The 25,486-nt window shown below is 43.2% G+C and overlaps 5 protein-coding genes across 17 annotated transcripts in view; 1 reads left to right on the plus strand and 4 right to left on the minus strand.

Annotated features, from left to right (window-relative positions):
* The window catches only part of DLG2 (discs large MAGUK scaffold protein 2), a 995,087-nt gene extending 994,631 nt beyond the window's left edge, over window positions 1-456 (minus strand). For all 7 annotated transcript variants that reach the window (XM_039378618.1, XM_039378625.1, XM_039378621.1 and 4 more), the window contains exon 1: window positions 330-456. The gene's annotated coding sequence lies outside the window, so the exon portion shown is untranslated. The remainder of the gene's footprint in view (window positions 1-329) is intronic.
* On the plus strand, window positions 348-7,321 carry LOC113987270 (transmembrane protein 126A-like). The gene is made up of 6 exons (XM_039378642.1): window positions 348-596; window positions 917-1,024; window positions 2,565-2,689; window positions 5,606-5,799; window positions 6,359-6,473; window positions 7,073-7,321. The coding sequence occupies exons 1-6, from the start codon at window positions 498-500 to the stop codon at window positions 7,272-7,274; spliced, it is 843 nt and encodes a 280-aa protein (XP_039234576.1). The 5' UTR covers window positions 348-497; the 3' UTR covers window positions 7,275-7,321.
* On the minus strand, window positions 3,417-14,483 carry CREBZF (CREB/ATF bZIP transcription factor). 6 transcript variants are annotated; one of them, XR_003540434.2, is made up of 5 exons: window positions 13,476-14,483; window positions 12,749-12,826; window positions 11,338-11,408; window positions 8,614-8,719; window positions 6,098-6,488 (listed from the first exon to the last, which is right to left on the minus strand). XR_003540434.2 is itself a non-coding variant. In XM_027719808.2 (3 exons), exons 1-2 carry the CDS (start codon window positions 14,378-14,380, stop codon window positions 12,778-12,780), a joined length of 954 nt encoding a protein of 317 aa, XP_027575609.1. In that variant the 5' UTR covers window positions 14,381-14,483; the 3' UTR covers window positions 10,390-11,408; window positions 12,749-12,777. The 6 variants fall into 6 exon arrangements, 1 of the variants encoding a protein (XP_027575609.1); XR_003540431.2 differs by lacking the exons at window positions 6,098-6,488; window positions 8,614-8,719 and adding an exon at window positions 3,417-3,688; XR_003540432.2 differs by lacking the exon at window positions 8,614-8,719 and having other exon boundaries at window positions 6,101-6,488.
* Window positions 14,484-17,259: 2,776 nt separating this feature from the next.
* Window positions 17,260-20,601, minus strand: CCDC89 (coiled-coil domain containing 89). 2 transcript variants are annotated; one of them, XM_027719835.2, is made up of 3 exons: window positions 19,752-20,601; window positions 19,531-19,638; window positions 17,260-18,515 (listed from the first exon to the last, which is right to left on the minus strand). In XM_027719835.2, exons 1-3 carry the CDS (start codon window positions 20,036-20,038, stop codon window positions 17,444-17,446), a joined length of 1,467 nt encoding a protein of 488 aa, XP_027575636.2. In that variant the 5' UTR covers window positions 20,039-20,601; the 3' UTR covers window positions 17,260-17,443. The 2 variants fall into 2 exon arrangements, with proteins under 2 accessions (XP_027575636.2, XP_027575637.2); XM_027719836.2 differs by lacking the exon at window positions 19,531-19,638.
* A 73-nt stretch (window positions 20,602-20,674) lies between these two features.
* Window positions 20,675-25,486, minus strand: part of SYTL2 (synaptotagmin like 2) — a 53,006-nt gene continuing 48,194 nt past the window's right edge. Inside the window, exons 17-21 of the mRNA XM_027719828.2 lie at window positions 25,281-25,451; window positions 24,530-24,608; window positions 23,522-23,621; window positions 22,571-22,776; window positions 20,675-21,552 (exon numbers count right to left, since the gene is read on the minus strand). Coding sequence (XP_027575629.1) covers window positions 21,407-21,552; window positions 22,571-22,776; window positions 23,522-23,621; window positions 24,530-24,608; window positions 25,281-25,451 — 702 coding nt within the window. The 3' untranslated portion in view covers window positions 20,675-21,406. The remainder of the gene's footprint in view (window positions 21,553-22,570; window positions 22,777-23,521; window positions 23,622-24,529; window positions 24,609-25,280; window positions 25,452-25,486) is intronic.

The following is a 25,486-nucleotide window of genomic DNA, read 5'->3' on the forward strand; positions in this document are numbered from 1 at the left end:
CGGGACAGGGCACAGAGGCTGGCTGGGTCGGGGGAGAGTGGGATGGGGCAGAGGTGAGCTGGAGGAGCCGGGCTGGGTTTAAGGACGAGGACAATCCCCCCCAGGGTTGCCGAGAGACAGGCGGGACGCAACTGCAGGATGAAGGAGGGGACGGCGGTGGGGTGGAGCGAGACGCAGCCGGGACGAGGGGCGCTCGAAAGGGCGAGACGGGCAGGGAGCACAAAGGAGCCGGTGGCGAGGGAAGAGGGCGACGGGTGGGAGGGGTGCGGGGGCTGAGGGGGGCGGACGGGGAGAGGGCGCGGGCTGAGGGGAGGGGGTCAGCGGGTTACCCCGAGGACTGGGCCTCCCCCCGCCGCAGGGAGGGGGAGTCCCCGCGTCCCGGCCGCCGGTGCAGGGTCCGCGCTCAGCCCCGCCGCCATCGAGGAGCCGCCGCCATTCGCCACCCCGGCAACCAGTGCCGCACCCCGCCCCCGGCCCGCGCCCAATCGGCCGCCGCCATGCTGGGCCGGCGGACACCCGCCCAATTGGAGACGGCCTCTGAGGCCCCTGGGTCATGTGAGCGGGCAAGATGGCGGCGCCCACGAGGAGGGCGTGAGGTAGGCGGAGCCATGTTGTGGGCGTCGGGAGCGGCCCGACGGGGGTGGCGGGGCCGGGTGTTCCCGGACAGCTCAAGGTCGGAGCTTGAGCTCGGCGGCGTGGCCAGGAGGGTGAGCGCGGTGCGGAGGCGGCGGCTGGTAAGGCTGATGTTTGAAGGTCGGGGGTGAGGGCTCTGTCCTGACCCGGGGGCTTTGCGGGGTTTGGGGGCCTCCAGCGGCGTGCGAAGATTAGGGAGAGATGCGTGTGCAAAACGTGTGCGAGAGTCAAGGAGCGGTGGGTGGTTATAACTGCGTGACGCTGTGTCTTACCCAAAGCACAGGTTTGGGACCCTCCTGTGACGGCCTGGAGTGATCCCGGTGAGATCCTGCCCGGTTGTCCTGCTTTCTCCGTTCCTGCATCCTGCCAAGCCCCAACCGGAACAGGCACAGTCCTATAGGCAGGACTTACGACTGAACTTTCACGTCATAAAAGTAACTTAAGGTAAGTATGACTGGCAAAGGGGGTCTGGGAGAATTTCCTCTGGGGTTAAATATCTAGAAAACAAGCATTTGAATCGCTAAACACCAGGTTTAATCAAGAGTTTTTGGCGTGGGTTGACCTCAGCTGGTTGCCATGTAGCCACCAAGATGCTATGTCGCTCCCCCTCCTCAACACGACAAGGAGAAGGTATAAATAAAAGCTCATGGGTTGAGATAAGCAGAGGATGATCACTCAACAATTATTATTATGGTCAAAATAGACTAAACATTGGGAAAACTTAGTATATTGTCAATCAAATCAGAGTAGGGTAATGAAAAATAAAGTCAGATCTTTAAAACACCTTTCCTCCACCCCTCTTTTTGCTCCTGATTTTCTCTCTCTCCTCCTTCTGAACAATGTAAGAAGGTGGGGAATGGGGGTTGTTGACATGTTGTCTCTACCACTCCTTCCTCCTTGCACTCTTTCCCTTCTTCAGCGTGGGGTCTCTCCCACAGGAGTTCTCCACAAACTCCTCCAACGTGAGTCCTTCCCACAGGCTGCAGTTCTCTACGAAATGCTCCATTGTGGGACCCTTCCACAGGGTGCAGTCCTTCAGGAACAGCCTGCTCCAGTGTGGGACCCTCAGAGGCTCACGTGTCCTGCCAGGAAACCTGTTCCAAAGTGGGCTCCTTTTTCCATGGGGTCATAGGTCCTGCCAGGAGCCTGCTCCAGTGCAGCTACCCACAGAGTCACAGCCTCCTTCAGGCTCTGGCATGGGATCCCTGAGGGGCTGCAGGTGGATATCTGCTCCACTGTGGACCTCCATGGGCTGCAGGAGCACAGCTGCCTCACCTTTGTCTGCACCATGGGCTGCAGGGGAATCTCTGCTCCAGCACCTGGAGCAGCTCTACCTCTCCTGCTCCACTGACCTTGGGTGTCTGCAGGGCTGTTTCGCTGACATTTTCTCACTCTTTTCCAGCTGCTCCTATGCAGTAATTTTTACCCTTTCTTAGCTATGTTATCTCACAAACACTGCCACTTGTTGAAGTTAGGTTTAGACTTGACAAGTGACAGGTCCATCTTGGAGCTGACTGGAACAGCTCTGCAAGACATGAGGGAAGCTTCTTGCATCTCAGAAGCCACCCCTGCAGCCCCCCAGCTACCAAAACCTTGACACACAAACCCAGTACAACTGATGTGGTATATAAGTCTCTGGCTAAGGGTACCAATAAAAAAAGTCCTTATGTGTGGAGTATAAAAGCAGAGTAGGTATCTTCATCGTTTCTTTAAATCTTTACAAAGTATGGATTTATTTGGGTTTTTTTTCCTTTCACCTCTTTTTGACAGTTAAATCAATTTAAACCTGGAATATTGCCATGCAAAATAGGAAATACATTTGTGATTCATGGTGGCAAAGAGTCTAAATGTTTATTTGATTCATACTGGGGCTGTGTAACTTTGGGGTTTTTTTGGTTTTTTGTTTTGTTTGTTTTTTCCTTATGATCCAGGACTCCAGAATGACAGGAAGAGAGTTTCTTGAACTAGATTCTCCACAGCAAAGTCTATTTTTGGCAAGACTCAAGCAGATGGAAATCATACAAAAGATGTTAAATGAGCTTCCTAAAACAGATCAGTAAGTGCTGGTAAAATAAATGAAGATGAGTGCATCAAACATTTCGAGTCTTGGAGGCTTTTCTTTTTCCTTACTCTCATATTACAAATTTTCTTTGCAGTTACAAAAATACTTAATTGTGAAGATGCTTGTTAGTGCTCAGAAGAGGGAACTTGTTTTATGTTTTTCCAATATGGTTAGTTCAGTGTTAGCTCTGGTCCTGTTCAACTGGTTTCTATTGTGTGCTCTCCAATGCTTAGGGTTCTGGGATGGCTAATCAGCCCGGACTGGCTCTGAGCATTCACATAGTCCTATGCTAGAGCTAATACATTTTCTAGGAAATGAAATGTGATTCTGCTGGAGTCATCTTGTGTCCAGCAGGGCTGGCCTGGGGCCAGAACTTAGTGAGTGTCAACCTGCTGGTTTCTGCGTTTCATTCTGCACTGCTTCCCGTTTCAGGAAGGCAAGACTTGAGGTATCCAGGTGGTGGTGGAGGAGTCAGCTGGAGTCCTGCGGGCTCACCAGCAGGTTTCTGTGCAGCATAAAGTCAGCTAAATGAGTTCTGGGCCTCACAAATGACCTTTTTGTTTTGTGATACTGCATTGCACTGCAAAACATTACTGGACCTGAGCGGGTTCTGTTAGGAGCCATTTGCATGTGTGTATGAGCTTGGATAAATTCTGTATAAATAAGAGGAATTGGAAGCTTATTTTATTTATATATTTTTTAATAGGACTGAATTGCTGGCTAAACAAGCTGCTGGTAGTAACACAGGGCCTCTCCACACAGGTGAGAAAGCAAAGGGTGCAACTTTACATAGGATCTGCTGCCCTCACATTCAGCTTGAAACACTCAGACTTCCTCAGGAGAGCAGGGGAGGCAGATACCTCAGTGGTGATGTGGTAACATCTGGATAGAAACTGTGGTACTTAAGGACTGACTTCTGGGCCTTGGAAAGAAGTAGCTGTCAGTCCTGGCAGGACTTTAGGCTTGTATATCCAGAGGGGAGGTCACTAATGGCTGGAAGGGAAGAGCAAACACTCTGCAGTCAGACTGATAGAGTTCCTGTTCACTAAAGCACGTGTTTTTAACGCTAGGGAGCTTGTATTTAAAGCAAACCAACCAAACCCCAAGGCTTCCATCCTCTCTTTCTTTCCTTCTGTGCAGTGTAGCAGTTCTGTACTTCAGCAGGCCTAAGCAATTTCTGCTGGTCCTTTGGATACTTAAATATGCCGCTAAAATTTTAATCTCTGTCCTCCACATTTATGGATGTGCCCACCTGCGTTTCACTGCCTGTGACTGTAAACATCCCAACAGAATGAAATGGCTTATTTGCAGCAAGTACTCCATGGACATTTTGAGAATTGGGAAAATGGGGATTTGAAAAGCAAATTTCTTTTTAAAACAAAGCACAAAAAAAAGAATAGCTCTTAAATAATGGTAAGAGAAGAGATCTGACCAGTAAAGTTCTTTTGCTCTCTCTATATAGCAGCAGAATTGAAAGGTTAGTAGCTTATTTTCATCTTTGAAAATCTGGTATATATTGGGAACTAAGGTATTTTCCTATTCAAAATGAGAAATTGTTGGCGTCTTTGATGTCAAATGTTTTAAGTTTTGCACATCTCTGAAGTATTTTCTGTATGATTTTTTCAGTGCTTAATGTTACTCTAAGCATTAAAATGAAGAATTTTAAGTAGACTGATTTTTTTTTTTAATTATTTATTTTAATTGCTAAATGGCTTAAAGATTGTCACTTCTGATAACTACAAGTAAATATGACATTTGGCCTAGCATAAAGTTTGTGATCGGTTAAGTAATTTATTTTTTTCGGGGCTTTAGTGATAAATACAATTTTGAAGAGACACTTTTAACATAACCATATTGGTACAGCCTCAGAATCAGAGTGCCTTCCAGGTAATTGCTTTGCCTGGCAATAGTTGCCATTCTGTGAATTTTAGATTTGGGGAAACCTAAAGAAAAGAGTTGTTTCCACTGACCAGATAGTGCCAGCTATAATGCTAAAGGTAAAGCACAACTTCCTTCTGTCAGTCAAATGAAGTTACATAAATATGCTCATCAGGCCTGTAAAATTGGCATGCTTGCCTGTTCCCTCTCTTGTGTTACCTGCTGGGATGTGATGTACTCAAACGGGAACTGTTTGTTAAGATATTAAATGCTGCTGACTCTCTCTGACTGCTTTGTTCTATTCTGCCTTTACCCTATTAGGGTTTGCAACACGAGTAGTTGCTCTAAACCATATGTTAAAAATATCGTAGATAACAGAATTCAGTTCCTCTGTTATCAAGGGAGAAATAGAAGCTCCAGTTCTGTAAACCAGTACATTGGAGTTCTGTAGCCTTTAACTAGCAAGGTAGGACCTTAAATCCATGTGTTCTCTGCAGACAAGGAAAGCTTAGACCCCTTCAACATGCAGGTTCACTACAAATGATCGCCAGCAGCTGCTGAGATTATTGCAAAGTCTGAGTTATCCCACCTGATCTGTTCTGTAAGCTCTTAATGTTGAAACTAAACCGATACTTTTGGGTATGCAGGCTAAAAACATGGCTGATTACAGGAGCTACCTGTGATTCTATATATGTATTTCTTAATTTCTTTTCAGAAAACATTCTCCTTAGAAACATGCTGATTAGGAGAGCAAATTTAATGAAGCTTCCATTAGCTGTAATAAACTAAAAAAGAATTGTAGAAAAGGCTTCTTAGCCTTTTTGTCATTTCACTCTTAAAGTGTGTGTAAACTCAGGCATGTAACAAAGGATGCTGTACTGATTGCTTTTGAAAGTAGTTCCTCTCTATTTTGCACTTGTGAGAGATTTGCCTCTCTTACCCCTTGTTGTAGGATATTCAGAAAAGAATTGTAACACTGAGTAAACTGTTTTACTGTTCTCAATTGCTAAAATGACTTTTTTCCTTTCACAGGAACCTTTGTAATCATGGATCATACTTCCTAGCAGCAAATTCAAGCTTATGTGGCTTAGCAGCAAATAATTTCTTCAGGAACATCCTAAATATCAGAAGGGCTTCCTTGGTGTCCGCTGTGCCAATGGCTGTTATTCCGTTTCTTTCAACAACAGCAGTTTATGAAGTTTTTGTGCGTGGCCCTTTATTTTCAGGTAAAAACCTCTTTATTCCTTGTTTTCAAAAGGGCTTTGCTTCCCATCCACAACATAACACTAGAGGAGCTTTTCTTCCCTGCAGAGCAGTGCTCTTGAACTGTTGTGGTCTTGAAAAACCTCAGTTTGTAAAGCAGGGTTTGAAAAACAATGCGTTGGGCAGCAGTGAGTTCTTGAGGTGGAGTGGGAAAGGAGATACATGTTTATGTAGATTTATAAAAATAATTCTGTTACACATGACTTGTTTTTAGATTTTTCACTCAAAGTCATGTAAAAGCAACTGCAACAAAGCAGCTCAGTTTCCCCCGTCTGTACAATTTTATTTGAAGGTCAGCTTTAGAGTGATAAATTCTTTGTGAGTTGGAATGGGAGTGTTGGTTTGGTTTTTGGGTTGTTTTTTTTTTTGCAAAAGGAAGAGTCCTCCTTTCATAATTTCTTGCATGCCTGTACAGCGTGGCAGTTTCTGTCAAGGGCCTCTTTCCACGTTCTTGCACACAGCTTATAAATTGATGTGGTGGAGCATGTGTGGATATTGACTGAAATATCATTTGCTATGCAGGTCAGCTGAACTGTGAGGTCTGTGCTGTGGTCAGAGGAGGATTAGTGGGGGCTGTTGTGGGTGCTCTCTATCCTGCTTTCCTGGCTCTCCCCTTGAACGCAAGCCTTGCAGCCAGGTATGTCTTATTAACCTGTAATGAGTGAAATGTATTTATTGGTTAAATCTTCCATTCTCAGAGTAAATTCTGTGGAATTTAAGTCTGTGCACACCTGTCTTCCTGTAGGCATGTAGTACGTGGGGAGGGGATTTATATTAAGGTCATCTAATTACAAGGTGAAGTTTGTAGGAGCTACACCAAGCCTCCAAAATGAAACAAGATCTGCAGAGCAATCCACTGTGAAGCACTTTGTATTTAACTGGAACCCTACAAGCCAGCCCGGATGTGCCTGGCTGTGGGCAGTGGTGGCTGCCATCTTGCCAAGCAGTGAAGATGGCTGGACAGCTGAGAGACCTCAGTGACCCTGGGCAGTGCCTGGCAGCCAAACTCCCTGGCAGGTGTCGTTCTTTGTAATTCAGAGCACAGCGAGGCTTGGCAAGACTCAGTACAGGTCAGGATGTTTTATAGCATTTATCCAGAGAGCTCAGTACCACCAGGTAAAATTAACTTAGGAGAAGAAGGAGAAAATGACTATCTACCTAAATATTTATAATGTTAAATCTTGACACTTGCATGGCAAAAAGAAGTAAGTTTCTACTGCTGTTTATGTTGTTTAGGTACATGTCATCTCCCTTGCCAGGGAAAGAAAATGCAGTACGCTACTGGCTCACAATCACTCAGCCTGTCTTTAGAAAGATGAGTCTGGGTGTACTGGTACAGTGTCTAACTGGATTATATCTTGCCACTAAACAGCACGGAATATATGTCAAAATACTACAGCAGATGCACCTTAGCAGGGATCCTGAAGAGCTAAAATAACTTTTCAATTGCCTTGGATAAGTAACCATAATAAACAAGGAAAAGAAGTTGTTGCTTTCTGTCTTTCTTTTAATAGAAAAACAAAGACTCTGCACTGACATTTTTCAAGTTTTGAACTTAAATGCAGGTTAAGTTTTTGTTATGCCCAGCTTAAAGTATACATCTGAATAAGAGCATTATAGACAGGTGTGTTTGTTTGGAAATGGGGGGGGAAAAGCATTTATACTGCCTGCTTAGTGTTTGGCTCTAAGGTGATGCTACATGTTTTAGAAGCTCTTAAAATGAGTATTCTTGAAAAAGGAGGCTTTTTCTTCATAATGCAAACTACTGAGATTTTTTTTTTTTTTTTTTAAAAAAGGGGTGATCATGGCAAGGGTTTTTTAGATATTCCTCAAAATCTTAGTATTATTCTCCCTTTTCTCCATTCTGCTAGCACAAAATTTCTGTCACAAGATTACCTCCTTTAGGCTGTTATGAGGGTCCCACTGTACACTGAAGAGAACACTGTTATCACACAGCACACAGAGTGATGCTCGTGTCAGGCTTCCCAGCATATGTATCAAGCAACCAAAAAACAGTCTAGTCAGAGCACACTTTATCCTTGTTTTGCCTTGAAATAACTCTTTTCATGAAGGATGGAAGTGTGTCGAGGCCTCTGAGGGCTGGTGTGATATCTCAGCTACCTCAAGTTCTAAGATCAGTGGTCTAAAGTAATGCATTTACAAGTCAGGCATGTCTTCACTTTGGTGACTGTATTGGTTGTAGAGCAATATAAAGTGCCAGGAGGAATTTCTTCACAGAAGGCGTTGTTAAGCATTGGAGTGGATGGCCCAGGGGGAGGTGGGAGGCCCCATCTCTGGAGGTGTTCAAGAAATGACTGGATGTGGCACTTAGTGCCGTGGTCTAGTTGAGAAGTTGGTGATTGGTCAAAAGTTGGACTCCGTCTTTTCCAACCTAAATGATTCTGTGATTGTAAAAGCTGTACAGTTACTGATCAGTTCATGTACACTTTAGTAAAATTCTAGTATCCCCTGAGATGCATGTGGAAATATTTATTAATTAGAATTAAAGAATTCAGCATTGAGACTAATTGAATTGGGTTAAAGGTTATGCTGTAACACTGATGAAAAATGTATTAAGGAGTTTCATCATATTTATCTACCTTTTCCTTAATAATCTGTCATTACAGCAGGAAAATCACCCACTCTATTTCTCTATCAGCAAACACAGACTACCTGTTTTTACACAGAGATAGTTCAGTTTCCCTTGATTCAAAGTATTACTGTGTCATATGGGGTTCCTATACTGGTCTGCATCTAAACAGAGAGCTTGGCCTTACCTTAACCACCCTGACTTTGGAGATTCTCACAGAGCAATTATTTTATATGACACTGAATTGTCATATCTCCAGAAGCCATCAGACTTTAACCAACAGAACCGCTTAACTGCGATAATAAAAAACATAAAATAAAGGTGTTATTTTGCAGTAGTATCTTTAAGAATGACTATGACTGGTTCAGTGATTATTGCATCCGTTTTTGATGCTGGATATCAACTTTACAATCTATTCCACAGCCCTCTGCAAATGATGTGCCCATCTTCCTGGTACACGCCCTAGTCCTGCTCTTGGCATCCTCCTGCCAGAATCATTTCACCACAGAAATTATTTCCCCACATCTACATATCCCACTTCAACCAGGCGTAAAACTGTAGAATCAGCAGCTGGCAATATGCAGTTTTGGTACAGGGTGTTCTTTAAACTGAGTCCATTTGAACAGCTCCCATACCTAACATATCCTTCAGACATTTTACAGTCTAATAGTAAATAGTAAAAATAACCAGAATATTGCTGATTCCAGCAGAAAACCTCTTTAAAAGCTCTAGAAAACACGGAATTTTAAAAATCAGTAAATGTACAAAAGGCCTTTGTGTTTTGCAAAAGATTCCTCTGTTTCACACGGAAAACTGATAATAGTTTTGACAAATGGCATGAGAAATCTGATAATCTGGAAGTCCGAAGAGATGCCAAGTGTTAGAACAGGGTTTCCTGCACTTCCTCTGGTATCATCTCTCCAGGCATCTACAGATTGCAGAAGCACTGATTTGTTTTTTCCTGCTGCAAAGCTCTTCAGAGGAAAGACAGAGAAGTTAATTTAGAACAGTACTAAGAGTCACAGCACCAGAATCAAACTATAAAGGACTAAAGGAGAACTGATCATTCAATTGTTTCTTATTTAAATACTTTAAATGCTTCTTTGGTTGACTCTGGGGTGGAGAAATACTGAAAAACGTAGCTACATAGCTACACAGCTGAACACTGGCACCACTTAATTCTGTGGTACGAAAGTTTAACAAACACATATTCCAACGCTGAACAGGGTACTTTCTGCAACTACAGGCCAAAAAGGCTGAGCATGCCAGTATGCTTTTAAATTTTTACACTATTTTTTGTGAAACGTTCCTTTTCATCAAGCTGCAGACCACTTTCACTAGAATGCCTGCATGTGGAAAGCGCTGTTTTAAACTGTCCTACAAATAAAGCATTTAAGATGAACAGAAATCAAAAAGTACAGTGCATGGCTCACTCTGGAGCTCTGAAAATGTTGTCTTTTCAGCACCGTCAAACCTTTTGTTTTAAACACTCACTCCAGTGTTTAGTGTGGAAATACCAATTTGATGAGATGGTGATTCAGCAACATATTATTGACCAGTCATCAAACTTCAGAGCCTAAAAATAGGACAGAAAGCAGGAAGATGCCAACAGACCACGGAAGGGTTTACGTATTTTACTCCTCCATGGTATATTGATCAAACATATCCATATTTAAAAAAATTAAGAAAGAAAAACAACTATAAAATACAAGAAGTGCTGATTCTCAGAAGTACAGCTCTATCTGCAGTTCAAGGAATAACACCTTTGTCCTTACCACAAAATTATCTTTCAATACAGATGAGCAAGAACATTTCTCCTGCATACCCTGACCCATTTTATCTTGTTTTCAGTGGATGACCCACAAAGAGAGCAGAAACAGCATTTTCGTGTTTTCCCACTTTGTTTAATGAACCAAGACATTAATGAGAGGAAAAAGATGAAAAAACATTTGAGCCCATAAACTGAAAGATCAACAAGTCTGATTTTATTATGATATTGCATTCTTATCTGGATGGCACATAATTACAAGGAAACATTTACAATATATTTTCAAGTATTAAGTTTTTTCATTTCAAGGCTTTCACTTCAAAAAGCTACATTAATACTACACCATACAGATAGTACAGTCAAGAGTTTCAAATAGCTTCCTCCCCACTATTTGGTTTAAATATGATTCAGTAGGCACTACAAATGCCTGCAGCCACTGACTTTCTTGGGACTTAACCTTGTCCTTATACCAAAATACATCATTTTGCATGTCAGAAAATCAGCTGCTCTCAGACACAGCTCACAGGTCGTGTCACGACAGAGCAATGTGCAGGTTCACACAGAGACCAGAAGAACTGAGTCCCTGACCCTGCCATTTAGCAGTGATGCGACAAGAAAGAATGCATATTTAACTTAAAAACCACTTCTAGACTGAAGTAACTGTGAAAATGCCACTGTAACATCCTATACTACATTAATGTTTTTCTGTTTTCAATAAACTGCAGAACAAAGCATGTTCATGAAGTCTGAGCTAGGCAGGTTGAGCCTAGGTTGAATCTAAATTATTTCCATTTTGCATATCAGTCAGTGCAGGTCCTGGTGGTTAACTCTGACTCCTGTGGCACGGGTATAACCCATCAGTTACAGCAGTTACCCAATTTAAGACTGAAACTTTGAACAGCCCTGCTGATCCACCACAGAGGTGTAAGGTAACACATATCCCACTCTCTTTTGTGCTGGCAGTATACCCTGAACAGATGGAATTCTACATACAATGGAGTAAAACCTGTTTGATAGGATATTGCCTTTAAAAAAAAAATAAAGCTTGAATGACAGTAAATGATCCCAGCATTCAACTTTTTTTCTTTTTAACCAAAGACAGCAAAAGCCCTGTTACCTCTTTATTCTCATTTCTTATACTACCTTTTAAAATAAAGCAGGAAATGTGGCCAGCAGCTGGTCCCGTCTCTTCTGCCCCAACACAGCTGAATCCACTTTAGCATAAAGAAAAACAAGGATGCTAAATACACATATACTTTATCACACAGTGATGTTTCACAAAGAAAATCAAACTCCTTTTATACTGATGAACACTAGCACCAATGAAGCAAATGACTGGGAGAAAACACTTTCACCTACTTAGCCTTAAACACAAAATTTAAGGCTTTAAGAAACAGTATTTCAGAACCACTAAATAGCTTTTTTCTTAAGAATTTAATAAATGAAACTGATCTGGAAAGTATTCTTTGTGAAACCTCACTTTACATATTATCATTTCCACAATCCTTCTTCCCCCAACTGACATACATTTAAACAACCTAAACATTATAATACAACTGAAAAAAGAACCCACTCATCTTTTGTGATAGGGAGAAACACTGATAACTACAAGAAAACACACATTATTTGTTCGTCAAACTATTCTTTCTCCTATCTCAGTTAATTGTGGAGCATTTTTTCAAATCATTAGCCTCAAGATACATATTTGCTTATCTCCAAACTGTGCTTAATTGTATCAAGTTATAGATTTCTGGATACTGTAAGAGGCTAAATTAAGAACTCTAAAGTAAAATTAAGCACATGCATATACACGCAATATTTTTTAGACTTTAAAGCTACTCTGAAGTAACATAGGAATTTCAGTGTGCATGGGCACAGAGATTTACTTAAGGGAAGATAAAGTAACGAGTTACTTCGATGCACTGCATTCTTCAAACCCAGTTCTCGTTAGAGGTCCATGCAAAAGACTGACTCTTCTACATGAGGATTCCACTGTACAGATTTAACCAGTGTTCAGGTTCTGTTTAATCAGGCATAACCCTGCATCATTCATTAGAGCAAGCTAGAGAAGGACTTTTGAAAGGTACTGTGCATCCCTAACACTGGACAGTATTTTAAACTAACAGGTCACAAATTTACTTTTTTAAAATTAATTTAAAAAGCAATGTACTTACACTTTTGGGACAGTCCCCCGTGATTAAAGCTATAAATGCACATCCCCTTTATTAGCATATTTTCCCTTTTCAGCTCATCAGATACTTGGTTTAATAGAAAATTTCTATTTCAAATGGCATGAGCATTTTTTTAATTCCAAATGTAGCTGTGTGTTGGCTATGTAGTGAATGTATCAGTTTCAAAAAGGAAAAGAGGAAAACAGCTAATGAGAATGATGTGATTGTAGCTTTCACTATTAGTTACCATTGAGAGCTAGAAACATTTCGGCAGAGTAGGCCAAGGACCAGAGAAATTATTTCCTGAACCAGTCATTACAAGAGACTGGGATAAGCAAAGCAAGCTGTCTGATACCGCATTATGGGAATATATTGATCCTTACCAGGTTGCGAGGTGGAAAACGACTGTTCTTTAACCCCTACACAACGGAGCCTGGCAGGGCAAGCACCTAAAAGAGAAACTGTCAGAGAGGTTTTAATAGTAATGTATAACTGAGATGCAGTACAATTTTATATGCATGCTTTCTTTTGCCGATCATTACTATTTTCTTAAGTCTGTCCAGTGACGATGGAGTTTTTGGTTTGGTTTTCTAAGCAAGCATTTTCGGCTCCTCAGGAAAGCAGGCTAGACATTATCTGACTCAAGACCGGGTAGTCAGCGTTATCTTTACTGCGAAGCGGAGCCGAGCACACCTTCATGCATCGGGTCGGCATGATCTTTTCACCCAAGTGCTGCGACCGGGCTCCGGCGGCACCTCCGCGTGTGCACCACGCGTGTCAGTCTGCACGACCACTGTCGCACTGCTGCACACAGCTCTGCGCGACTCCTAACGCCAAACAGGCTCACACCACTACCGTCCACACGCCAGATTCACAGCACCTTGAACCAAGGCCACCGTCTGGCTCCCAACGTGCCGTTCGAGAGGATTTTTTTCTGTTACCCCGGCCACTTAAGTGCCAGGTCCCCCTTCTCTGCATCTCCCCCAATACCACCCCATCACCACTGTATTGATTCTTTTCCTCCGCACCATCGCCTGTTTCCTCCGCCGCGACGCGAGGCCCTTAGGGGTGAGAACCCCACGAGTACTTGCAGCAGGTACTTGACCCTACATTTTGAAGGAGGCCGCCGCCCGCCGAGCACAGATGGAGCAGAACTCCACCGACACCTGATCCCGGTCCACGTGCAGGCAGATCCCGCCGGGGGCCGCCCACTCCTCCTCCGCCTCAGTCCCCACGGCCGCCTCCTCCAGGCCGCGGGGCTGGGAGCTGGGCAGGGCGTAGTCGTGGTCGCTGCTCTCGCCAGCGGGCTGGAGGTGCTGGTGCTGGCGGCGGGGGCTGCCCGTGTCCCTGAAGAGGCTGGTGCTGAGCTGCAGCCCGCCGGCGCGGGTCCCGGCCAGGCGGCTCAGGAGCTGCCCCAGCGCGCTCTGGTTCGCCAGCACGGCCCGCAGGTAGCTGCTCTCCCGCTCCAGCTCTCGCAGGCGGCGGCTCAGGCCGCGGTTGCGGTCCCGCAACTGCCGGTTCTCGGCAGCCAGGCCCTGCAGGCGGCTCTCCAGCCCTAGCACGTACTGCTTCTTCTTCAGCCGGTTCAGCCGCGCCGCCGCCGCCGCCTTCAGCCGGCTGCCGGCCCCGCCGCTCCGCCGCCCGGGCACCGCTGGCCGCGAGCTCTGGCCCGGCGGGGGCAGCGGCTCCGGCTCCTCACAGAAACAGCCGCTCAGCTCCGCCTCCAGGTCCCAGTCCGGCCGGGCCGCCTCCAGCAGGTCTCCCAGCTCCAGCCCCGGGAACCAGTCCTCTTGCTCCCACACCTCCAGCGGGCCGCTGGGCGCCTCGGCCTCCTTCTCCTGCCGCCGCGGCTCCGAGGCGCCCGGGGGCTTGGGCCGCGCGGGGCCCGGGTCCCCCTCCCCGCCGACATCCCGCCCTCTCGGGGCCTGCCCCGCTCCGGGCAGCGGCCACACGGCACCCGAGGGGCTGGTCCCGCCGGCCGAGGCCGCCAGCAGCTGCGTGAGGCTGTGGCGCATGGCGGGGGCGGGCGCGGGCCCGGCGGGACGGGAAGGGACGATGCCCGAGGGCAGGAACCGGCGCGAGGCTGCGGCCCGGCGCTCCCGGCGCGCGGCCTGTCGGGAAGCGGCGGGAGGGGGCGCCGCGCGACTGCGCCCGCGCGCGGGAAAGCGGCGGCCGGGAAGGTGGAATGGCGGGGGCGGGGAGGGGTGAGGGGAACCGTGTGTGAGTGGGTGCGGAGGGCATTTCGAACGGGGGAAAATGTAAACATTTGCTTAAGAAAGGATGGTCTTGGACGTTTGGTCTTCGTACACTTTCAAGCCTAATCAGCGAGAAGGGAGATTTAATCAGTGAAACAGATAGGCAGCAGGCAAGCGATCTCTGAGTGATGTCCAGGGGTTGGAAAGACAAATTACTTGTCGGTAGAATTGCCTCGTTAAGCTTTAGGGCTTGACATGCTTCAAGGATCTCAGACACAGGGGGAGGTTAACAGAGCCTGGGGAGAAGGATGTACCATTGATAGCGGACACAAAGAACGCAGAATTTACAGGCCACAAGGGCATCTGGCAGAACTCCCGAGATAAGAAAGAAATAAACCCAACTCGGCAATTGTGCTGAAATCAGCTCTAATGGGGTAAAAGGTAATTCCAGCAGGAGGCGATCATGACCACTGGCTCACAGCCCACTGACCCAAAAGAAGAGAAAGACTGAGCATGTGGACTAATTGATATGAGAAGCCAGAGAATCATTAACCAGTGGAAGATAGAATACCAATTAATAAGAGACCTATGTAACTTGAAGCCCATGAACACTAATGCCTTTGTTTGCTAAAATGTATAAATACTTAAAAGTTTCAATAGTTGGTGTGCTCGATTTGTGGAACACCACCAAGCACCCAGGGTTCTGCAACTCAAATAAATAACATCTCTCTCGAGTGTGTAATTATTGGCTTGTTGCATACCATGAATCCAATTTTTGTGGACAACAGGGTGTGTGAGAGTAGGGGGTGGCTGTGAAGGGAGGCACATGTAGTTGACGGGGATGAGAAGTGTATAGGAGATGGAGTTTGGGGTGTATGAGGTGGCGGGGGGGGGGGGTGTGATGGGTGAGGGAGTAGGGAGGAAGGTCTCTCACTCATAGACATCACCAAGGAAAGGGAGGGGGCATGTCCCTGGGGACTGCAGGATTTGGGGGCTTTCCCACCACCATGCACAGAGGCCTGTGGGACTGTTCTGTCACACAGTGAGTGGGTGTCCTCTGCCCAGATTTAGAGTATTTTAGGCATCTGGTCCCAGACTCTTTTGCAGTGACCACAGTGATACAGTCACTCTTCCCTGCCTACCGACTGTTTCAAACAGAACAGCCAGCTCTAGCCCTGCTGTGTCCCTTCCTCAGACCATGAGTCTAGTGTGTAGCCTCGGTCAGTTGGCATTTACACTCTAGATGCCAGCATTAAAATTAAATGTGCACGTGGGGTGGGCACAGAAGGGTATGGTTAAAAAGTAGGAGGATGTAGTCCATAAAACATGTGGAATGACACTTGTAGGAGCCAGGATCAAAAGAAATGCTGTAGTTTGTCATGCAGCAGGCAGTGAGAAATATTCAAGGAGAATGCAGGGAAGTTCAGAAGACAAGTCTGCTGGAAACTACTACTTGTGTAGAGTCAGAATCACAGAACAGTTTGGGTTGGAAGGGACCATCTAGTTCCACACCCCCTGCCCTGGGCCAGGACACCTTCCACTAGATCAAGTTGTTTAAAGCCCCATGCAACCTGTCCTTGAACACTTCCAGGGATGGGGCACCCACAGCTTCTTTGGGAAACCTGTGCCAGAGCTAGAGAATACATCTGGTTCAGTAAGGCCTTGAGATGAACAGGTCACAGGCTGGAAGATCTCCAGACCTGCTGTTTCTGATCACTTCTGTACACAAGATCAATAGATACCAAGTTTGATGTGATGCTGTGGCTTTGTAGATGTTCAGGACCAAGAGATACTCAAGCCATTATCTAAATCCTTGAGTTATCTTAAGGTATATGCATGTGGCAAAGAACTTGGGGAGGCAGCTGCCTACAGCCCTGGTGGGGGATTGGCCCATTATGTTTTGTTGGTTTTTGTTTGGGTTTGTTGTTGTTGTTGTTTTTTTTTGTTGGAGGCTGAAAGAGCAGCAGATGAACCTCTAGCAGCTAAAAACTACCTCCTTGCCTAGGAGACAAGCAAGAGAGAGTGGGAGGTCTCTGTATCCCAGAATGCTGACAGGAAAGATTTTTTTTTTCGGCAAAAACTGCCAGACATACACAAAATGAAAGGGTGTATCGCTATTTTTCTACAGAAAGCACCTAAAACCACAAAAAAAAATCCTGGCAGAACATCCAGAACCTCAATCTGTTTCAAAGATTATTGAAATCACCCAAAAGACTTGACAAATTATTTTATTTAATAAAATTTATTATTTTTTTTATTTTGAGTTGAATGGGCATATAAAAATGCTATTGCATTAAACAAGATTAAAACAACTGCAGAAAACTACTAGAAAACTGCAGTAGAACTACTAGAAAACTATACATGGTAATTTGCTTGGCCATCAGTTGTTGTGTATTACTTGTTCTTGTATTTAACCTGTTAAGTTCCTGAATTATAACCATTTATGATGGAGACATTGCAAGGTGGGATTTCTTCCTTGGACCTTCAGTGTTACCTCTTACATGCCCAACCTCTGTTGAACTTCAAGGAAGAATCAAGGACAAAAGGCTAAGGGTTTGAGCTTTTGGCCATCTCGAAAAATAAAGTGCTTTTAACTGTTAAAAAAAAAAAAAAATAAAACCTATGTTTCATCAGAGATTAGGAGCAAACTGATAAAATTCCTATTTTACGTTTTCCACACTAATGAATACCCGTTCAGATTTAACAGTGTAGAGATTTACTTAGGTAAAAGTGTAATGACAAAAACCAGTCCTTGTAGGGAGGTTTAAACTGGTGAGGATATTACAAAGAATCCAGAAGATGGCCCCACGGAAAGGAACAAAATGCAGTGATGTGTTGCCACAGAGGCACCTGCCAAGGAGAGAACAGTGGAAAACGATGCAGTTATGCAACAAAGTGACAGAGTTTGACATTCAGTGTTCTTTCTTTAGTCAGCAAGTCCATGCTGTGCTTTCTGTAAGCATCGATCCGCAGAGAGAGCTCATTGTACGCCTGCTTGCTACTTTCCAGCTGTCCTTGGAGCTGTTGGACCTTCAGATCTTTGTCCACTGCTGCTGCCTCCTTCTCATAGCACCTTCCTGCTCTCAGCATGGCTTCTTCCGCAACCTCCAGCTTCTCCCCCAGCTGCTGAATCTCCCGTTCCTTATCTTGCAGAGCTTTGCCCCTCTCCCTGGCCAGGTTCAATAGCTGCTCTTTTTCCTTGTGTGCCCTCTCCAGCTCAGCCCACAGTTCGGTGCTCTGAGCCCTCTGCTGACTTTCTGCCTGCTCTGCCCTTGCAACAGCTTGTTGGTGCCTCTCCTGTAGAAGTTGCAGCTGCTTCTTCAGTGAATCCATTTCCCGGGTGTAGGCACCTGCTTGGTGGCTCTGAGCTTCTAGCAGCTCCTTTTCTCTCTCCTGGGCTCTGCAACTCTCATAAGTATGTTTCTCCTGCAGGGAGTATAACTGCTGTGAGAGCTTCCTGGCCTGGGCAGCCAGCCGGAGCACTTCAGCTTCCTTCTCCCTCACAGCCTGGCTGAAGAGCACTTCCTTCTCCTGCCGAAGGTGCTTGTTCTCCTCCCACAGCTGCATGTGCTGTTTCCTGTGTTCATTCTTGAACTGGATCATCTTTTCATGGTTGTTGGCCGGATCCATGAAGCGCCCCTCCAAATGCTGAATCTGCAGGGTCTGAGTTTTAATTTTCAGAGCAGCCTCTGTCCTTAGTTTCTCCAGCTCCATGTTGAGCTGCTCCAGGGCTCTGCAGAGTTTTTGTGTGTCGTCTGCTTTCTTTGTCAGCATAGACATAAGATGATGCTGCTGTTCTAGATGTAAAAGCAGCAGTGCTTTCTCCCTCCTCTCCTTAGAGATATCACAGAGTTCTTCCAGGCCTTTTGTCAGATCATCCATGTCTTTGCCTGTCTCTAGATCACCTGTAGAGTTGGCCATCCCTGCTCCTCTCTCATCCTGAGCCACGGAGCCCCTGTCTCACACAAAGACAAGAAAAAATGTTATAGTGGCTGCTTCTCTTAGTGACACTCAGCATGATTAAACATTACCCAGTGGTTGTGTGGCTAACACCAGTGCTATAAGCTGGTGGAGTTTCTCTGGAAGTCCGGAGAAACTGATATGGGGGGACAAGACCTCCCAAAACCAATGTCAGCCTGAAACCATACAGCCCTATAGCCCTCCCCACATCCTTTGGTTCAGAGTCAGGCAGACTGAGAAGAAGGTTTACAGACTCCATGAGCAAAAGCAAGGATATAAGCTTAGTATTTATGCAAGCCTATTCATTTGCTGATTTAGCTTTGCTAATTATTCCTTCTCAAAGTCCTGCTGCTATAGCCACAAGAACTACTATCATATTTAGGTAAAAAGCTTGTAAGTGATAAATCTGTAAATAATTCCTTAAGTAATCCTTCTCCTTTGCCTTTATTTTCTCCTACAGACTCTGTATTATAACTGCAAATAAAGAGAGGGTTACATCAGCCTTCTAATTAATTTGTAAGATTTTAATAGTATATTACTCATTAAAAATAACTGAATAGTCTTATCTCACGCTAAAGATTTATGAATAAAATAAGAGATCTATACAATGCTAATGATTACTGAATGCCCTGTGATACAAAGACTTTGTGACTGGAGAAGCAGTTCCTCATTTGAGTTTTGACACTGATTTGCTGAATTATTTAAGGCATATAATTTTAAAAGGCTGTTTCTTCTAAATAAGGGAAATATTTGTATTACATAGGTACCCAAATGATTATTGGTGCCCAATCACACAGTATGCTACCCAGACATTTGAAAAATTAGCCTAAAACTCGTTTACAAGTTTTTCATGTGGACGCAGACCTGAAACTACACAGCACATGAAACAGCATGCTGATAATCAGGTTTTGTGAATTCCTGGGCTTTGACTGGAGATAAAGATAGGATGTGAGAAGGCACCAGTTTAAAGCAAGGATGAAAAATAATGTACAGCAAAAATGGATTAACACCTGTGAAGCAGGTAGAGTTTCAGAGCTGTGTAGTAGTGACCATCAGTTCGGACACCGGCTCTGTCTCCACTATCCCGTACTCTCCCACTGCTGTTGCTACCTTGGATCCTGCCAAAACATTTCAAAATAATGGAGAAGGGGGAGAAGGACTGAGAGGTTTAGGCCATCCAGTGGAAATACAATAAAGAGCAGGGCTGAAGAAGAGAAAACTATTTTCTTACCAGGTATTTTCTTTCCCCTGTCTGTTTGTTAGCCCTCCCGCTGTGAGGTTCTGTCTCCATGGAGGCGAGACGCTGAATTCGGTCACCCCAGAGCTCATGACCTCATATGGCCTGGTTGGAACTGGGCCAGCCCCACCAGGGTGGCTGAAAGAGCTGGCAGTGTTTCTCAGCAAACAAACATTGCTGATACTCTCAAAGCCACACAAATTTGGAAAAGGAAAGAGAACTTCCACAAGCTTGGAGAAGTCCTCAATCTCGGCTTTTAATCCTGTGAAACTGTAGGTCATGTTAAAAGCAACATATGTTTTCAGGTGAAAAATTAATTCATATAGGCAGTGAATACAAATAACTTAGGTGCCTCTTTTCTAGAATCACCACCCTTTCAGGAGTGTCTCTTTAAGGATATAGAATCAAACCAACTGCTGTTACCATTTCAGTACAAATACATTGTCCTGAAGGGTCATATGCACATGTTCCCTGGTCATATAAGAAGTGTATTTGTCTGGCAAAGTGGAAGCTGTGGCAGCTACCAATCATACAAAACACCTGAAGCAGTAAGATATGAAAGACTTGCAACTACTTTTGGCGTTTGTGAACTCCACAGGCTGCCTGGTTCATGAGAGTGAAAGTGGGTTCCCCAGCAGGTTGAATAGCACCTTCCCTTTTTCCCATTCATAGTGTATAATAAATTCCAAGTAGCATTTAAATTTCTAAAGTTAAATCAAGCAATTGAGTTGGAACTGTGAAGAGCTCCCTCCTCCCATCTAACTGAAGTTGCAAGATTTCACTGGCTTTTAGACATGCACATTTGGAACAAATAAATGTGCATTTATTTTCTAAAATGTTTTCTCTCTGCATTTTGTTGTATTGCAAGCTGAATGGTTAACATAAACCACTTGGGTTTAATAAACATTGAATTCCTATTTAGTCTTAATAGGCTTCTTTTTATTTTAAAAAGTAATACATCTAGTACTTCATGCATTTATTTATTAGTAGCATGCATTTCTACAAGTTACAAATTCCAGTCTTATTTCTTATGCTGCAAAACTATTTAAGCCAAGACCACCATAGTCCCACCGGTCCCCTAATGGCGGCACTGAAGCACAGGTAAGTTACTTCTTGCGAAAAACCAAGCTAATAGATACAGGTACAAACAAGCACACTTAGAAGAATAAATACTCAACATACTTGTCATCACTAAAATTGGCACAGTTAGATCTTTATGAGTAGCACTAGAAAAAAAAAAATCATCTTTATGTCTTCAGTATTTAAGAGTAAGTATTGCAGACTAGCAAGATGATTAACACATATATATATAGCAAACTTTTTATAACCCTGATTTTTTACAGTACGCTGGAACTTAGTCCTCTGCGCATGGTAGAATGGGACATCAACAGTACCACTTCATGTCATGCTTCTTTCACTGCAGAAGCAACTTACATATCCTAGAAATGTACAACTACAAATTTACATAATGTTCTGTGGGCAAATGTTTAATTTGAAATATGAAGTGACATATGACATCACAAAACCAGAACGGCAACAGAGCAAAAACTGTCAAAACTGCTACTGTGTTCCTCTTCCAAGTTTTATCCCCTGCACCTTCAGTTTCATTCCCAAGGTTTCCTTTTGACACTAGCAATTAAAAAGCCACCTTATTTTGTCAATTTTGCAACCATAAGCATCCTGAGAGGTAGTGTATCTTCTATCCAGGTGTTTGGAGAGTTCATCATCTTCTCCCAAAGGGCAGTTTCATCTGAAGTGGAATCCATCCAGTCTACTCTAGTTCCATAGCTTTTGCCTAGAAAAATGTCAGTTTTAAGAGAAACATTACTTAATATGCTGCAGAGTTGAGAGCAGACAATCAAATCTGCCTGCTCTAAAATGATTACACCTCCTGAGGTAGCTGACCTAGTGCTTTGGAGATCCAGTCCTGCGTTTTTGCTCTTGAACACTTCTATCAAATACAATTAGTCACAGTTTCACACAGAGACTTTGTCATCTTTCTCCAGGCTTTTTCCTTGTTATCCTTAATTTTTTGTCACAATCTCAAGGAGAAAGATGTTAATTTCCCATACATCTGAGAAGATTTAATAACAAAACAAGATACTGATTTTTGTACTGAAATGGAACCTCAAGTATTCTAAAATTCAAATTGAGATTTACTATTCTAATTTGTAATTTAGGTTATTCTGGTGAACTATGCAAAAAGTTAATTTATGAAAGGTAATTTTTACATTGTATTTTTTGAGAAAACTCCAAAACCATCTTCCCTTCAGACCAGGGAGCAGAATGAAAGGGACAAATAGAAGAACAGTATGTTTTTACTGTTGTTATATCTGCATGTCTTATATTCCCCTTATGCTAAAAACTTATTTGCATTTATAATTTTTCCTATTCAAGATTTTCAAATCTTATCATGCATTCCTCATCTATCCTTTTATTTCCACCCCATGCTGTCTTTACACCACACACCTAGTTTTTGCACGCATAAGTTTGTAAGATGTTATCACGATTTTGGGTGCAGGAATAGCATATTCTTGTAATCAAAACAATACCAGATACAATGTATGCCCAGACAAAGATTTATTTCTAATATTTTGCCTTAGTTGTCAGTCGTGCTAACACTACTATTATTAACATTTCAGGACCTGCGCTGAAGAATAGGTAAGCTTCTGAATGGAACCCTTCAGTAAATAGATAACTGAAAGGTTGTTCAGTGATCTTCTCAAAACAAGAAGAAATAGAAAGGAAATAAGGAAAAAAACCAGGAAAGACTATTTAATAAATTAAGTATTAATGTGGTAATTGTCCAGTACCTGTTCCAAGGCCTATCCGGAGACCTCCCAGAAAGTGGTTCGCTAGTTTGTTGTGGTCCCAGACTGTGAGTTCTACGCAGGCTTCTTTCAAATCTTCTGGTCTAAAGCCATCATACACCATGGTGTGGTTGAATACCGGGTTTGTAGTTTTTGCAACTGTCCTTGTTTTCTGGCGACTTTTTCTGCTAGTGTCTGGAAGAATGGTACTTCAGAAAGAAAAAACACTGTCAGTTTGCACTTAAACACCATAGCCTGCATTAAACATACTGAAAAGGCAAAAGCTACTGATTAATGTTGTGCTTGGCATGTTAGAACATGACTGAAGATCAGATGCTTTTTGGAGATGAAGACAAGGGTCATATTCTCAGTTCCTTACAAGCAATACTGGCAGCATGTATCCACCCTTGTGCTTCAGAGGATGGAAGGGCAAGTCAAGTGGGGAAGAGGTACAAGTGAGTTTACTTGCTGTATTATACTGACACCAAAACCTTTTGTTGCTGCCAGAGATTTCCCCAACCATCTTGTTATTCTTGTCTCTTTACATTTTTAGGCTGTATATGAAAAGGAAGGGGGAAGAAATACAGCTATGCTTCTCATTTCTGTCTCCTCCCACGGTTTGCTAAGCTAAACCATAGTCTTGCACAAACACACTTTGTTTAAATGCGAATAAAAGCAGGCGGAGTTTGAGCTGTCCTTCCACCAAGTAACAGAGACAAAACTAAAGTGCAGTGATTGCACAGGACATTCTCCCAGTAACTTTTACTTGGTGGTATATACTTACCATCTTGAAGTTGCAAGCCCTGCAGGAGAATTTGCGTGACAGTAAAGGAGAATTAGAAAACAATTCAGTGGGGATTTTTTAATATGAATGTAGAAAAATGAAGATACAATTAGAAAATGCAACTGTAGCATTATTAGTCCACCATGTTTGATGCCTTCAACAATTCTTACCACTTAATAAAAGAGTTGAGCCTGTTTCCTCTCAGAAGAGGAAGGTTATGGCATTCCTTCACCCAGATGTGGACCTCACCAGTAGATAGAGTCTTCTTTCCTGTAAAAATAAAACAAAACATCTGCTTAAGCAGATCACTTTTAAAGGTAATTTCTATGATGCAGCAGTTCCTGCCCATTTGTAGAGGTGATATTCAGCCTAGACTTATCTCACATCTTAATTCAACATTGCTCTCTGTACTCTGGAAGCTGAAATCTTCATCCCATCAAAGTAGTACAAGATCACATCATGTCTGCATTCCTACAGAAAATTTTCTTTTATTACAACAAGCTACTAGTCTTCTCTTTCCAAGCCTCCTAGATAAGGAGATCAGCTTGTCTTCATGCTATGTGATGTTAGCATTTACTGCTGCTCATGCTTTCAAAAAAGCTCCTTTGTGTTCTAAATATATTTGATTATTATTGACTGACTGACTGTCTGGATTAAAGACCTGGCCTGGCTTCACTCTCAGATTTGCCCATTGTCAGCATTTCAGACAAGATTAAACCAAACAGATCATACTGCTATAAATTTTTGCATTCTAAATACTTACTTCTATTTCCTACATCTAGTATTGCTTTGATTCAATGTGTTGTCATTGTTTATTTAGCACATCATAGCCCTGACTGATGATTTATAACCTCTAAAATTATTGAGAAAACAGAATTTTATTACACATACATTGCACTACAAATCTTAGGTTATAACAATGAGCTAATTTCTTCCATAGTAACCTTAAAAATAGCAAAAGATCCCAAAGTGATCTTTGGGATCCTTAACTGAATTCACAAGCAGGGTGACTCAATCCTCTAGGAATAAAAAAGAAAATCTACTTTTTGTTAAAAAAAATATGTCTGAAGTGATTGAAAAACATTAAACAGATTTTTTTAACTAAAAAAAAAAAAAAAAAGGAAAAAGAACAAAACCCCCAAAGGCCTGACAAACCCAAGCAAAGCAGCAACACTTACCTCCAATGGGGTGTGGGACATACTGGAGTGCTAGTTTCATCTCCCCTCTGTTTTCTAGATTAAGAGTCATTGTTGAAGTCTGAATTTAAAAATTTAAAAAAAATAAAATAAAAAAATCTCTGTATACCTACAAATCTCAGACTTTGCAGTTCATGCACAGAGAGTTTACCATGCAAATTATTCCACTGGAACCAGCTTGACTTCTACATGAGACAAGTTTTTTTCTCTTGTTTCCTTATCAATTAGTCTTCCCTCAGTTTACAGGATGTGAGAGATTTTAGGGCATTTTTAATCACTTGACAGTGACTCAGATACATAGCTCTTCTACTAAAGCAGAAAACTAGAGCCAGAGGAGACAAACAGGCTTTGAGGGCACATTTTTCCACTGTTGTATGCTTATTTAAAACTAGAAAATATATTCTTCCAGTCAGGAAACTTACTCTTTGTAAACAGAAAGTGCATTTCTATAAACTCATTTCTTTAGGAATGTTTGTCTCACTTAATCCATTTAAAAATCAGCCTCAACAAGAGTTATCTTGCAGAAAGGCACAAGAATATATCACTTCCTCATAGACAGTCATGGACCATCTATAGATGGAACGTGGCACCTGTTAAAATTTGTTTACATTTGCCTACCCAGAGCAGCTTAAAAATTAGTGAAGTTAAATTAGTGCTAAAGACTACCATGTTATACCTGTTTTGTTCTGCAAATTATGAAACTTGAGCAGAAAATACAAAACAGCCAACCTACCCTTGGCTTGAGGGGAAACCAGTTGATCTGCTTGTTGGATCGATCATTCCAGTCCCAAGTTCCTAAATCCAACTCCACTTCACCAAGGAAGCTGTTCCTCCCAAAGGTATCATTGTGCCAGACAGAGATATTAAGGCTTTGGTCCTTTAGGAGATCCTTCTCAATTTTATACTGCCCAGAGGAAGAAACAAGGACAAAAAATTAAA

Source organism: Pipra filicauda, unplaced genomic scaffold (genome assembly GCF_003945595.2).
Source record: "Pipra filicauda isolate LSUMZ 115617 unplaced genomic scaffold, ASM394559v2 scaffold141_size4267151_pilon, whole genome shotgun sequence".
Classification (NCBI taxonomy): domain Eukaryota; kingdom Metazoa; phylum Chordata; class Aves; order Passeriformes; family Pipridae; genus Pipra; species Pipra filicauda.

Coding starts and splice junctions, on each gene's coding strand:
- LOC113987270 (XM_039378642.1), top strand. CDS start 498: ATGCTGGGCCGGCGGACACCCGCCCAATTGGAGACGGCCTCTGAGGCC. Junction 5,800..6,358: donor GCGTGGCCCTTTATTTTCAG/GTAAAAACCTCT, acceptor TTTGCTATGCAG/GTCAGCTGAACTGTGAGGTC. Junction 6,474..7,072: donor AACGCAAGCCTTGCAGCCAG/GTATGTCTTATT, acceptor TATGTTGTTTAG/GTACATGTCATCTCCCTTGC.
- CREBZF (XM_027719808.2), bottom strand. CDS start 14,380: ATGCGCCACAGCCTCACGCAGCTGCTGGCGGCCTCGGCCGGCGGGACC. Junction 12,827..13,475: donor GCGGCGGCCTCCTTCAAAAT/GTAGGGTCAAGT, acceptor CCTCTCTGACAG/TTTCTCTTTTAGGTGCTTGC.
- CCDC89 (XM_027719835.2), bottom strand. CDS start 20,038: ATGACCTACAGTTTCACAGGATTAAAAGCCGAGATTGAGGACTTCTCC. Junction 19,639..19,751: donor CAGGGGAAAGAAAATACCTG/GTAAGAAAATAG, acceptor ATGTTTTGGCAG/GATCCAAGGTAGCAACAGCA. Junction 18,516..19,530: donor AAACTCTACCTGCTTCACAG/GTGTTAATCCAT, acceptor TGTGTGAGACAG/GGGCTCCGTGGCTCAGGATG.